Source organism: Centroberyx gerrardi, chromosome 22 (genome assembly GCF_048128805.1).
Source record: "Centroberyx gerrardi isolate f3 chromosome 22, fCenGer3.hap1.cur.20231027, whole genome shotgun sequence".
Taxonomy (NCBI): domain Eukaryota; kingdom Metazoa; phylum Chordata; class Actinopteri; order Beryciformes; family Berycidae; genus Centroberyx; species Centroberyx gerrardi.
In genome coordinates, this window is record NC_136018.1 from 16,059,351 (window position 1) to 16,072,383 (window position 13,033).

Consider the following 13,033-nt stretch of genomic DNA (forward strand, 5'->3'; position numbering starts at 1 on the left):
ACCATAGAGTATAGAGTTATGTAGCACAGAACAGTGACATTACAGTACATGTTACAGGACAGCGAGGACAGGTCTGCCTCTGGGGAACAGAGGGAAAGGAAGGAATTCTGGGTTTGTATCAGGATAATAGTATCAACAAAATGACAGAAAGATGGATCACTGTGTTGGGATGTTGGGATATACTGTATTGTATTCTGCTGTAGTCTACCTCTCTGAGGGACAGGGAAGGGATTAAGGCTTTGGTGTCAGGCTACAAGTATGTTAATATCATTCACAACATTTTGTGTGAGGAAAGTCAGGCTACAAATATTCTAGCAAGAATGCACAGAATGGAAAGGGAAGGAACAAAGTAATGCAGCTGCTCATAATGAAAAGCGAGCAGAGGAGATGTAAGGAGAAGACAGAGTGTGAGTGATAAGAGGGCCTGTCCTCCCTCTGTCCCATTACAGTAGTAATGACACAGCGCCGGGGCCGTCCCATCCTCCTCCTGAGCCAACATCAAAGCCTCGCAATCACCCAGGTGTTCTGGGAATGCCCCTGCAGTCATGCATCGGCAGCCCCTCTTTATTGGTCATTAATGAGAGTGTTTCTGACGGCTTCCATATGAGCCTCTATTCCCTGTTCTCACCCCTCTCACACACACAGACACACACACACACACACAAGCGCACTCCACCCCGTTGCTAAGTTCACACGTTTGACACAGCGTGGGCCAGTGTACCGATGTTTCCGCCTCATCGTCCCAGCCGCCGTTCGGCCGGCGAAGGACCGCAGGGGGTCCGTGGCAGAGCCGCCTGCGGGGTACAAGGTACTAAAGGCCTACTGTAAACCTTCTTATTGACTGACTGCTTAAATGAACTGGAATAATAAGGTCGAGGGTCAAAGCTGTGTTTTTCATTCCAATAAATCTCCTTTATAAGCCTTGTCGATGACTGTTGTTAAAAATGCGGCGCAATGTGGGTGTCGCTCGCAGCTGGTCTGCTTATTTCATGTGCTTTCATCTTTTAAACTGTTGAAAAGCCTTGAAACGCTGAAGACTGACGCAACATACAGTAATAACAATAACAGTGTTATAGCTGAAAGTGTTACAGCAATATGTAACTCAGATATTTGGAGGGAAGGGACTTCAAAATTCTCCATACAGGACGGAGATTAATTTAATTTTGGATCACTTTTGACAGAAAGAATGTGGGAAATATTACCTTGAGCGGGAATTGAAATATAAAGAAAAAAAGTGTTATGAAAAAATCCAGTTAGTCATAATGGCTGGCGACCTGTCTATCTACATTGGCTCTAGATGGTGTTCTGTTGAGTGTTGAATGTGTTTTAGTCAGTGCAGAAACAGCGTTCGCCAGCAGCCTGCCCTTTCTCATACGATGTCAGACACGCCACATTTTCGGCATTGTAATCGCTCACATTCCTCGCCTGCTGTTAGAGAAACCGCCCCAATCAAATTAAAAGTACAAAGGGTGTTAGGCTAATTAACCACTCTATCATTATGGCTTAGAGTCAAAACAGGAGTCAGGTTTTTACGGGAAGGAGGGGCACGAGAAAGTTAATAGGCTCCCTGCTGATCGACCATTACAAAAGGTACAGTTTTTCACAAAGTGAAGTAAAGTCAGCTTTAGTGAAAAAAAGAATAAAAACAAATGATGTCCTTAGTATAGAGCAAATGACTCCTCACACATGGAGTTTATTTTTGCTTATCTTGTTGATTCTGTGAAACTTCAGACATTCAGAAGCTTTCACTAACTGAATGTGCTTATTAAAGATGCGTATGTATAATCAAAGCAGTCACGACTCATACAAAGCATGTAAATGAATTAGTCAGTGAATGCACTTTGCACATCATGCCTTGAATTCACTCTTACAAAGCACAAACACAGCAATTCCTCTCCATCTGATAGCCTGCTGTCCAGGCTGTAATTTTCTTCAAGGTAAAAAACCTGTCCTACAATAATACAGAAATTGGAGATATATGGGCCCTTTAATCTCCAAATATCTCCAAAAATAAAAGGCTTCGCCTCCAGGCTGCGCAGCACAAACCACCCATTGTAGGGATAAAGGAATGCAGCAAATAAGTAGCTCTTGATACCCGTAGAAACCCTTTGACGGACAGAAAAATATACTTTGCCAACATCTAAAGCTGGGGATCTTAAACTTTTTCAATCCGAGGACCCCAGAATGGATCAACTTTAGCCTGGGACCCCAGTCTGAGAAAATTGATTTTGGGGACCCCCACCTGAAGCTATATCATAATTCAGTACAAAATATATACATAATATGATAATATCTCCATAATCTCCATACAGTAGGTGAGGACAGTAGAGAGAGTGAACTCTATATGATCAGAACAACAATTGGTACACATACATACTCATTTTCCTCAATTCTGTCTGAATTAAAAAAGAGCAAATGTATTTATTCTTCTAATAATCTATTCTTAATTTTAAAGGGGAACTCCTCAAGAAGCCCTGGAGGTCCTAGAGCTTCATTTTGAACCACTGCTCTAAGGATAAATATCTGTGCAGTGTTGACTGAATTAAGACTAGAATGCAGTTAATTTGATAATCGTGTATTCATTGATAAAAATGTACTGACCTAAATAAGATATTACCCTGACAGTGTAGCTCAGTGATTCTCCTCTGGTAGGTTCTCATTAGTCAGGCTTTGACAAAACACAAATATCATTCAGCAATCTTATTGGATGTTTGTCTTCCTCCTGCAGCTGCAATGTAAATGTTTGGCATGCGTTAGCTGCTGCTCTCTTGGGGGCCGGGAGGATATTGATGCTGTGCTATTTCGGTCAAATGCGGTTTTGTTTGATTTTACGTAAAAAATATGGCAAGAACCCAGAGTCTGTTTAACACAGAGAGAGAGAGACATAGAAAGAGAAAGACATACAAAGAGACACACAGGTAGAGGGGAAGAGGGAGGGGTCTGGGCTGTGTTTATTTTTTTATTTCATAACTTTATGTATCAAAGGAAAGTCAGACTTTTCACCTCGTTTCATAGTCACACAGTTACATTCTAGGGATTTTTAACCTGTGTGTGTGCGTGTGTGTGCGTTACCTGTCGGGGTGCTCCTTGACCACCTGGTAGACTTTGAGGAGGAAGGTGTCGTTGCGGAAGGCGCGGCTCACGCACTCCTTGTAGAGGCGGAACTCGGCGGCGGTGACGGCCTCGCCCTCGGGGATCTGAGAGAGGTTGAACTTAAACTCCTTGTGGTGACGCCGCTGCGGAGAGAGCTCCCTGTCGTACTCCACTGTGGGGCGGCAGGAAACACACACACACACACACACACACACAGGGATACACACAGAGAGGAAGAGAGAGAGAGAGATATGAGTGATACAGTGGAGTGGAGGAAAATTAAACACAGGGACACAATTTTCTCCTCCAGTTCATCGCAGGTCGCGTCTTAGACATGGCTTGATGTTAACATGTAATTAGGTTAGCATAATAACTAAGAGTGTGCCAAAGATGGATCTTAATTGAAGGCGCCACAATTCCTAAGTCAGACTAAACCAGGAAGTGAATCTGCTCTATATTGTCCTCTGTAACAGTTTATGCTCTCCTGCATACTTTGATACTCAGTGTTTTCTAAAGCAGTGTGATGTTGAGCATTAAGTAAAGAAGGAGTGTCATATCAGCACTGGTTCGGGGTTTGATCCTCACTGTGTTGTTCAGCAGCTGACCTCTGACCTCCGAGGAAGGAGGCGAGCAAAAAGAGATTTACCCTACTCAGATCAATGAAGTATCACCTAATTTTCCCATTGAGAGCAATGCATTTTTTGGCTTTTACAATGCCCTTTTAGTGGTTTGGCCTTGTCCCAGAGACATGACACATCATCTACAAATGGGAGGAAATATGAGCTGTCAATTTCAGAGAGAAGGAGCAAATTGCAGTTTTGCAGACGAGGTTTCTACATGAATATAGTGGGTGACGAGCGGATATCCTATTCACAGACGCAGCGCTGAGGTTGACCGTAGAAGCCTTTAAAACGATCACATGTGATTTATACTTAAGGCCTAATAGGTTTCGTGGCTCCCGGTTTCCCTAAATAAACCCCTCTGTTATCATCCGTCCGAAGCGAAAGCCCATGATTTCTTCGGCGGCAGCGAACTTAGAGACGTCCCGCGACCACTTCTGACGGCGCAAAATGACAAAAACCAACAAATGCGCTCCCTCCTCGGCTTTTAAGTGCAACATGCGCCGTAATGATTATGTGTTCTCCGTGGAATCGGTTCCTGTCGCAGCTGGAGGTTTTCTCTCCCACAGCAAAGGGCCTGCAGAGTCAGTTTGTCCCCGGACACACTGCCACACAGAGAGAGGAGAGGGAGAGGACGAAAGAGGGGAACGTCGACCGCAATGAGGAGGTCTACCCATGCACACACACACACACACACACACACACACACACACACTAGATGTAAAGCCCCCAGTATGTGCTGTGTAAAATACACAAAACCTAGAAACTTAACTGCTTGTGAGCACCACAACACACACTCACACATGCTTCCCATCCTGCATGGACTCACTCTTACTAACAGACATAAACACATTCTCTTAGCCTACACACTGCACATATACAGTAGACGCACCATCAAGTACACACACACACACACAAACACTCTATCATCATCTCCACTCTAGTTTCCAGTCAGTGTAGCTTGGTTCCACAGGCTGTGGTTGCACCGCCACATAAGTACAAGTCCGACCGGATGCCCTGCTAGGAACCACGAGCTGGATTTACGCTACAGCTTTTCACCTGCAGTGGGAACCGGCGTAGAAGTCCGCCATCATGCTTTTTCCTACATCTATCCTCCACTACTACTGCAGCAGCTGTTGCAGCCCACAGTATTCTAGTAAAAAAAAAAGTGAGACCATAATAGCTAGATCTGAACAGACCTTGCCACAGGACAAGTTGTATACAAGATAAACACATGAGCAGAGCTTGATTTGCTCATCACACAATATGTCCACCTTAACAAGTCTGTCTGAGGTTGGGTGGCCTTGTGGTTATAAACCGTCCCGAGACCGAAATGCCACAGGTCAGATCCTCACAACAGCCACTGGTCCTGTGAAAGTGTCCTTACATAACACACTCGCAACTTGCACTTAAAAGTCTGTAATGTTACTGTTGAATTGTCATGTATGCTTAATGTAATGTTTTGTAAGACTGAGGCAAATTACTGTACTTTAAATACATCGAGCACACCTCAAGTCCTTCACATATTAGAGACCGTATTTCATTTGCCCTGGTCTTTGACCCCTGTGATACAAATCTGATCTTTTCATTGCTATCAAAACAAAGTAAAAATCATATTCCATGTGGTTTATTCATTTTAAGACAGCAATGAAATGATCAGATGTGTGTCACATAGGTGATATAATCCGATCGGCGAGTGTAAATCGATCCCTGGATCCAGAATGGGGTGTCTGACTCTGATGGGATTTCCGTGTGTGTGTGTGTGCGTGTGTGAGAGGTGCAGAGCTGGAGCTAGTGGCCCACATTTGACTTCCGCTGCCACTTCAGCCCTCCATCCTTGGAAATAGATGAGAAAGACTGTAAATTCACCAGCATAGAAGAGATGTGTGTGTGTGTGTGTGTGTGTGTGTGTGTGTGTGACACACTTTGACACACTGGCAGCAGAGAGTAGGGGGCCGACATGAAGAGTCTTCCTGACTTGATAAACAACAGCAGGCCGTCCACTAGAAACATCATGGAGTCTTCCTCCTTCCTACATTCCCCTAACACATGGCTTCCAAATTAGTGTGAGTGTGTTTGTGTGTGTGTGTGTGTGTGTGTGTGTGTGTGTGCCCAGCAGTGTCAGTTGCACCGCAGACTGCAATACTGAAGTAGTCAAAAAGTAAAGGGGTAATGCCAAGACTATCCTCCCACACTTCCTTTATTTAACCAGATAAGACAACTGAGAACAGCTTGTCATTTATAAGACGACCAGGCAAAGTGACGTAAGCTGATGTGCAGAGAAAAGAGACAATGAGCTCTGAACACAGATTGAAGTTTTACTTATACAAACATTTATTGGTGGCAGAGAGTCTGGAGGGAGAAATAATCTGATTGGTTGAGTTAAACCTCAATGGGTGGAGCCAAAGAACCAAAGTTTTTTGGAGCGTGAGTTAGCTAACTGGCAAATTGGAATGATGAAATATAAATGTTAATCGCTTCTTTGTTTTATTCATTTATACCGTGGTGTTCATGATCTTAAGTCAGCAAGCTAGCTAACTAGCTTCCCTAGATAGTTCTAGGCTAGTTTGAACTTCTAACTATAGCTGCTAACTAGCTAACCTAGATGACTTGGCATGGTTGCATTTTTTTTTTTTTTGTTAGTAGCAAGAGTGCTAGCTTGATCTTGGAAGGTCAACCAGGATAGCTAGCAAACCTAGATAACCTAGATTGCATTTTTTCAGATAGTTGCAAGAGTTACACTTCATAATATCAGCTCCCTCCTCTCTTACCTCTTATAGTGCAACTCTTTTCCAAGGAAAGTAGCTATTGGCTGCTCAAAAAGTCACTAGAAGTCGGCAGCATCAGCTATGCAGATTTATCATCAAATGCTTTGGGACTTGGTCAGAAAAAGTCGCTACATTTGTCTAGAAATAAAGTTGCCAGGAGGATCTGAAAAGTCGCTAAATCTAGCGATAAAGTCGTCAAGTTGGCAACAGCGCCTCTTGCCTTTTTCACTTGACTTCAGTCTAATGTTACTTAGCCAGGAAACTTCTTTGGCTCCACCCACTGAGGTTTAACTCAACCAATGAGATTATTCCTGCCTGCTGAGAAGCTCTGCTGCCGAGAAATGTTTGTATAACTGAAACTCCAATCTGCCACATACACACACACACACACACATAAGCACATATGCGTATACATATGACAGTACAGCCTGGTGTCCCAGGAGATACTGTAGCCTCGTTACACACTAACACACATGCAGCACACACACAAACACACACCACACACACAAACACACACCACACACAAATTATGTGTCTGACGGTCCTGTGGTCCAGGTCTTCCACCTGCAGAGGAAAAAGAGGGGGAGGAGTGATGGAGGACGCTGCTCAGTCCAGCTCATGTGTGGAGCAACAGGGTTCACTAAAGGCCATCTGTCCCTCCTTTGATCTCCACGTACTATTTGAGGGATTCAGCTTCTAAAAATTGATTTTTTTGTGGAGATTGATTGCTTTTGATACTTTTACAGCCCAAGCGTGAAGTAAGTAAAACGTTGTACCTGAGCCAGGCTTGTTAAAACTCTGGTAATTTTATGATGTGGGGACCCACCCAAAAAAGACCCATGACACATTTTGTTCCCCAAGTCACAGCTGAAGAGAAAATTGAACTAGAGCATTGGAACCAATCAGACTATCCCAGAAGTGGCAGCCCCGCCTCGCACCCACACCCAGGAAGGTCAAAGCTCACCTCTTCCCCAGACGTTTCCAAGTTACATAAACGGCGGACTCGAATAACAAACCGAGCAGAGCGGGGAGGGAGGGAAGGCAGGCGCGTCTTTCCGGCTACATCGCGTCCCCTCTTGACGTTTTTCCGTGGAAGGGGCCAGTGTTGAAGCATATATTGCTGCGGCTCGGTCAAAACGAATGATTATAGTAATTGAAAGCATCTCAGTTTACGACGGAGCCGGTTCTGCCTGTCTGTGCTGCGTGCTTCCAACACTTTCCACCGAGGCGCGGGGAAACCACCTATACAGAATGAGATGTTATTCGCATCAGCGTCAGTGTGACTGCTATCGCTTGTGACAGTGACTATTTCATCATCGTACTCCGCATGCTGCCCACACACACACACACACACACACACATATTCCAGCAGATGTTGCAGTGAGTGTCTGTGATATCGGGCCCGGGTTTGTGTTGAAGGGAAGATAGATCAGCTCGGCTCTGTGTGTGTCAGCGGAGGCTTTAGCCAGAGGTCACGGCACTCTAAACGACTTTCCAACACTCCCTCCAACACCCCCGGGCTTCAAGACTAGCAGCTTGAAACTTTATATTCCCCTATTAAGGAATCTGCTGAGGTTTTGGCAAGCCTTTGATCAACTTACTGTTGTGTGATGAGGAGGTCAGTAGCAGTTTCACTTGTCTGCATCCATTTTTTATTCCGTTTACTGCCACTGAATATACAAAATATTAGGAACACTTGCTTTTCATGAAGTACACTGATGAGGCGAATCCAGGTTAAAGCCATTATTCCTTATTGATTTCCCTTATTAAATCTCTACCAGTTACAAAGGAGGAGATGCAGATGAAGAGAGAAAGATTTTTAAGCTTTGAGACAATTGAGATGTGGATTGTGTAACTCAATATGAGGAAGATGTCCTTAATATTTTGTACATTTAGTGTATGTTTACACTAAGTTGAATATGTTTGGTGGAAGGGAGCAGAAAGTTTAGCATCATCCCAAAAGTGTTAGCGCTCTGCACCACATGCTAGGCAAACAGAGGTGAATCTTTTATCAGATTTCTTATTGTGCAAGAACTTATTTGTGAAAATGTTGGTGCAAGAGAGGGGAGAGAGATGCTGGCCAAGGAGAAAACTGCATTTCCACCGAGGTAAAATATGTCTGCACTGATTTCATTAGGCTTTAATGACACAGGACACAGGACACACATAAACGTTTGACATTTGTTTTCTTCACATCCGAGTGAACTCTCAAAGCAGCTCCTGAGCTCACTCAACAACTCACCGGCCTCAAATTCATCTTTTTTTTATCTCAGAGAGGGGAGCCGCTCAGCACCGGCGGCCACGTGAAGACAAACAATTAAACCGATGAAATACGGAGACAAACGTACGGCGACCGATGAAACGTCTCACATTATCGCACACGTTATCGCCGCGATTTAAAGAAGAGCGGCATGGGAGCCGCAGCGCTGTAGCCGCTAAGTAGCATTCCAGCCGCCTTTCCACCTTCTCGGCTTGAAATTCGATTGGAGCCCACTGAGGGTTCGCATCTGAAATCAAAGGGAAGCGTTCACACGATGTGTTCGGGGAGCGTAACCTCCACACTAATCTGCCGTGACTGCAGCTTTGAGAGGGGAATAAGCACAGAGGGGGAAAGGGATTTAGATCTGGATGATTCAGAGAGGAGCGTTCAGAGTGATTCTAAAGATGGGAAAGATGTGACACAGTGATTATATTAGTGATATGGTGCAAACAGCGGGCAGTGGAAAGTGCAGGGAAAGTGTGTGTGTGTGTGTGTGTGTGTGTGAGAATATGCGTGTGTTTATAATTGGCTATAAGTGGCTCTATTTGTTCTCAAGCTCCCATCTCTGGCCCCCCAAACTTCCCTACATTTACAGCACACACACATACACACACACACACACACACACATACACACAGAGAGTAATTCATGAGTATATACACACAAATATACACAATGACCAAGTTAAGGTTCAATGACACACATTTTCTCTCTCATTTTCACTCTCTCACTTAAACAAACACACACACACACACACACACACACACAGAGCGTAGAGACAGTCATAGCAGACCTGAGAATAGAAAGGAATTTTCTCTGGTGATTCATCCAAACACTGTGGGTGATTTAATCTCCTGAGAGACAGAGACACACAGGGAGGGAGAGAGGAAGGGAGAAAGAGGAAGAAAAGTAGAGAGAGTGAGAAAGAAAGAGGGTGTGAGGGAGGAGAGAGAGGGTGGGAAGAAGGGAGGAGAGAGAGGGATGAAAGATGACTAGTAGTAGCGATGAAGGCGCCAGGAGACAGAGAAGGTGTGAGTGACGTTTTCGTGAGAGAGAGAAAAAGATGAGGAAGGAGAGAGGGAGAGGCAGGCGGAGAAAGAGAGAGTAGGGGAATGTTAGCAAGAGAGAGAGAAAGTGTCCAAAAGACAGAAGGGACAGCAGATAGACAGAAGGAGGGGAGAGGGAGAGAAGGGCAGTGAACGAACGAGCTGAAGAAGAAGAAGAAGAAGAAAAAGAAACAGAGACAGAGGGAAGAGGTGAAGAGAACTACAGTGAGAGGATGATAGAGGAAAAGAGAGAGAGACAGGCAGATGTGAGGAAGAGACAAATTCTGATATATCAAATTAGAAAAGCTGAACAAAGAAAAAATGAAAAATTTCCTCAATATGAAAAGAAAATAATAATAATTACGCTTGCTTGAAGCAGATTTTTTCTTTGACCAAAGAAATTATGTAACACACAGTGATGAAATGCATTTGTTGAATAAATAATGATGTAGGCTTGGCATGATCAGCTCTATGAATGGTTCAGTTTCACTGCACAACATTTCAAAAGTGGCTTTGAATGTTTTCTATAAACATTTCTATATAGTTTTTTTGACGTTCAAGAAGCCTATTTGCTTTAACCCAGCTGATTTAAACGCACCGAATTCACATTTTATTTTTTGCATCATTATCATAAAACATAGCTAGTGAAGGAGAGAGTAACAGAGAGAAGAAAGAGACAAAAAGACAGAAGGCAGAAGAAGTGAAGAAAACAACAGAGAGGAAAAAAGACAGAGACAGAGGGAGACGGGGAGCGGGAGGGACGAGATGGAGAAAGCCACTGGGAGGGAGGTAGAGAGGCGGTCAGAGAGACAGAAAGAGAGAGGGAGAGAGAGAGAGAGGGAGGGAGAGGCGAATGAGATGAGGAGAACTTCAGTGAGAGAAGAGAGAGGAAGACAGCGTCAGTGACGGAGAGACGGAGAGGGTGAGACGGACGAGTCGCAGATCCTCTTGGACGCTTTGATTGGAGCTGTTCTCTCGTTTCCACCTGCGCAACATCTGGCTCTGCTGTCCTGTCCCCAGTGCCGAGGTTATTATGGCAACCCACACACACACACACACACACGCACATGCACACGCACACACACACGCACACACACAAACACACACACACACTGTAGAGTTGGTAGGCCCTGGGAAGCTTTTAGTACCAAATTTATTCATATGGTCCCTATATTTACAGCCAATGCCCACTGCCTAATTATTAGCACATATACCCAATGAACCATAGTATATATTAGTAATACCCAAACATTATTATTTCAGAAAAGAGCGCAGTACACAGTACACACTCACACAGATAACTTTCAGCCCTATCATTAAAAAAAAGTACGATTAAACGGTTTCAAAATGCGGTAACACTTTACAATAAGGGTACATTAATTATGGGTTAGTTAATGCTTAATAAGCATTAACTAACCCTTAATTAACAGTTAACTAATGTGTCTGGTAATCATTTACTAATGGTGTTCATGTTAACTAAGGTATTAATTTATACATTATTTAATAGTCATCTTTATAAACTATTAAATAATGTACAAATTAATATCTTAGTTAACATGAACACCATTAGTAAATTACACATTAGTTAACTGTTAATTAAGGGTTAGTTAATGCTTATTAAGCATTAACTAACCCTTATTAAGCATTAACTAACCCCTAACTTAGTGTACCCTTATTGTAAAGTGTTACCCAAAATGCTTTATAACTTTGTTTTGTTTTGTTTTTTTCTTTAAAATATGACCTGAAATTTATTACTCAATATTTTAAAATTCCAATCATTACAAATTTTAAAAATGTTGGTATTTGGTATAGGAGAAAGTCTAATAATATCTATGTTTTACAATCATGCAATTTTGCAATGAAACTCTTTAGTTTTCCCCTCTTTAGTTTTATTTAATTTGTGAAGTTGAGGTTTCCTCCATCCCTAAGCCAGATAAAAGTAAGGGAGGTCAAACAACAGTCATTAAAATAAAAGTCTATCTCTATATGATTAAGCTGGTTAGAGTAAAGAGTTGTGTGAGAGGAACACCAATGAAAAGTATCCTGATAGTACATACAGTAGCTAAGTATATAGGATGAGGGTATTTTCTCATAATAAAAGGCATGATAAGGCCATATTTTCTGATTCACAACACATAACATTATGATATAGAGTGTACAATTCAAATGAATGACCTATGAATCCACAGACAGGTCAGCCCTCATAAACTGTCAATGAACCAACCTCCAGACTCCAGACTCCAAAACATCTCAATACTCCAGAAATTAGCTTTGGAAGAGCTGGAAGAGCCACTCATGTTTGCAAACACTGATTGCAACATGGGGATGACAGGTAGAGTTTTTTTCCAGTTGTGATGCATGCCCCTTTAAGAAGCAAAGGAAGGAAAAGAGATAAGGTGCTGAAAGAAAGACAAGTGAGTGAAGCTGTGAGCCAGAAGGCTGTCTGTTCAGGGAGAGGCCGGCGGATGAGCGGACAAACAGGCGGACGGGACAGAAGAAGAGAGGAAGATGAACCCGACAATGATCCACATCCACGGAAATGAAAAACGAAGAACGGCGGTTGTTGGAGTCATTCAGTAAACGGTTACAGTAATATTGCCACTTTTCCTGGTAACAAGCAGTGTGACAAAGTATTATTTCAATTTCAGTTACCAATTCAAAAAGTTATCATACCCTCTGAACCAGACTGAAGCTGAATTATCCAAAAAATTGCTTTCCTTAATCATTCAATCAAAGCGCACTGGCAAGAAAACTCGACAAGCTCGACACTGCTGAAGAAAAGAACTATGATGATGAATAAAAGGATAGTATTGAGAGAGTGGGACAAAAGGGAGAAGAGGAAGAAAGGAAAGAAGGAAGACAGACTGCAAGAAAAAAACATTAAAACAAACAAAGCTCAGCAGAGAGGCGGCCGCTGAGCGAGGGAAGAGTAATGCTCTTGGATGCGAGGCAGGAAAGCAGGCTGTGCCGGAGAGGCATGGCAGCGGTTGACAGGCGGACTTGTCTGTGGTCAGTGGTCAGCGCTTTCTCTCACACTCCTGATGCCGTCCAACCAATCCCTCCGAGGGACGGCTGGCGGCCGGCCGCCTGCATCACATCCCCGCTGCCTCGGTTTCTCTTCCTCTCACCCGTCCCACAACCGCAAAGGAAAACAAACCCGACAACCGTCTCTCTTCACTGCAACGCTCTCTCTCCCTTCATCAACACTGTCGGCAGCATCTGACGGGACGTTACGGATGCTTTTCT

The 13,033-nt window shown here is 43.5% G+C and overlaps 1 protein-coding gene across 1 annotated transcript in view; it reads right to left on the reverse strand.

Annotated features, from left to right (window-relative positions):
* Positions 1-13,033, reverse strand: part of bmp6 (bone morphogenetic protein 6) — a 51,430-nt gene that overhangs the window by 18,784 nt on the left and 19,613 nt on the right. Inside the window, exon 2 of the mRNA XM_071908844.2 lies at positions 3,073-3,265. Coding sequence (XP_071764945.1) covers positions 3,073-3,265 — 193 coding nt within the window. The remainder of the gene's footprint in view (positions 1-3,072; positions 3,266-13,033) is intronic.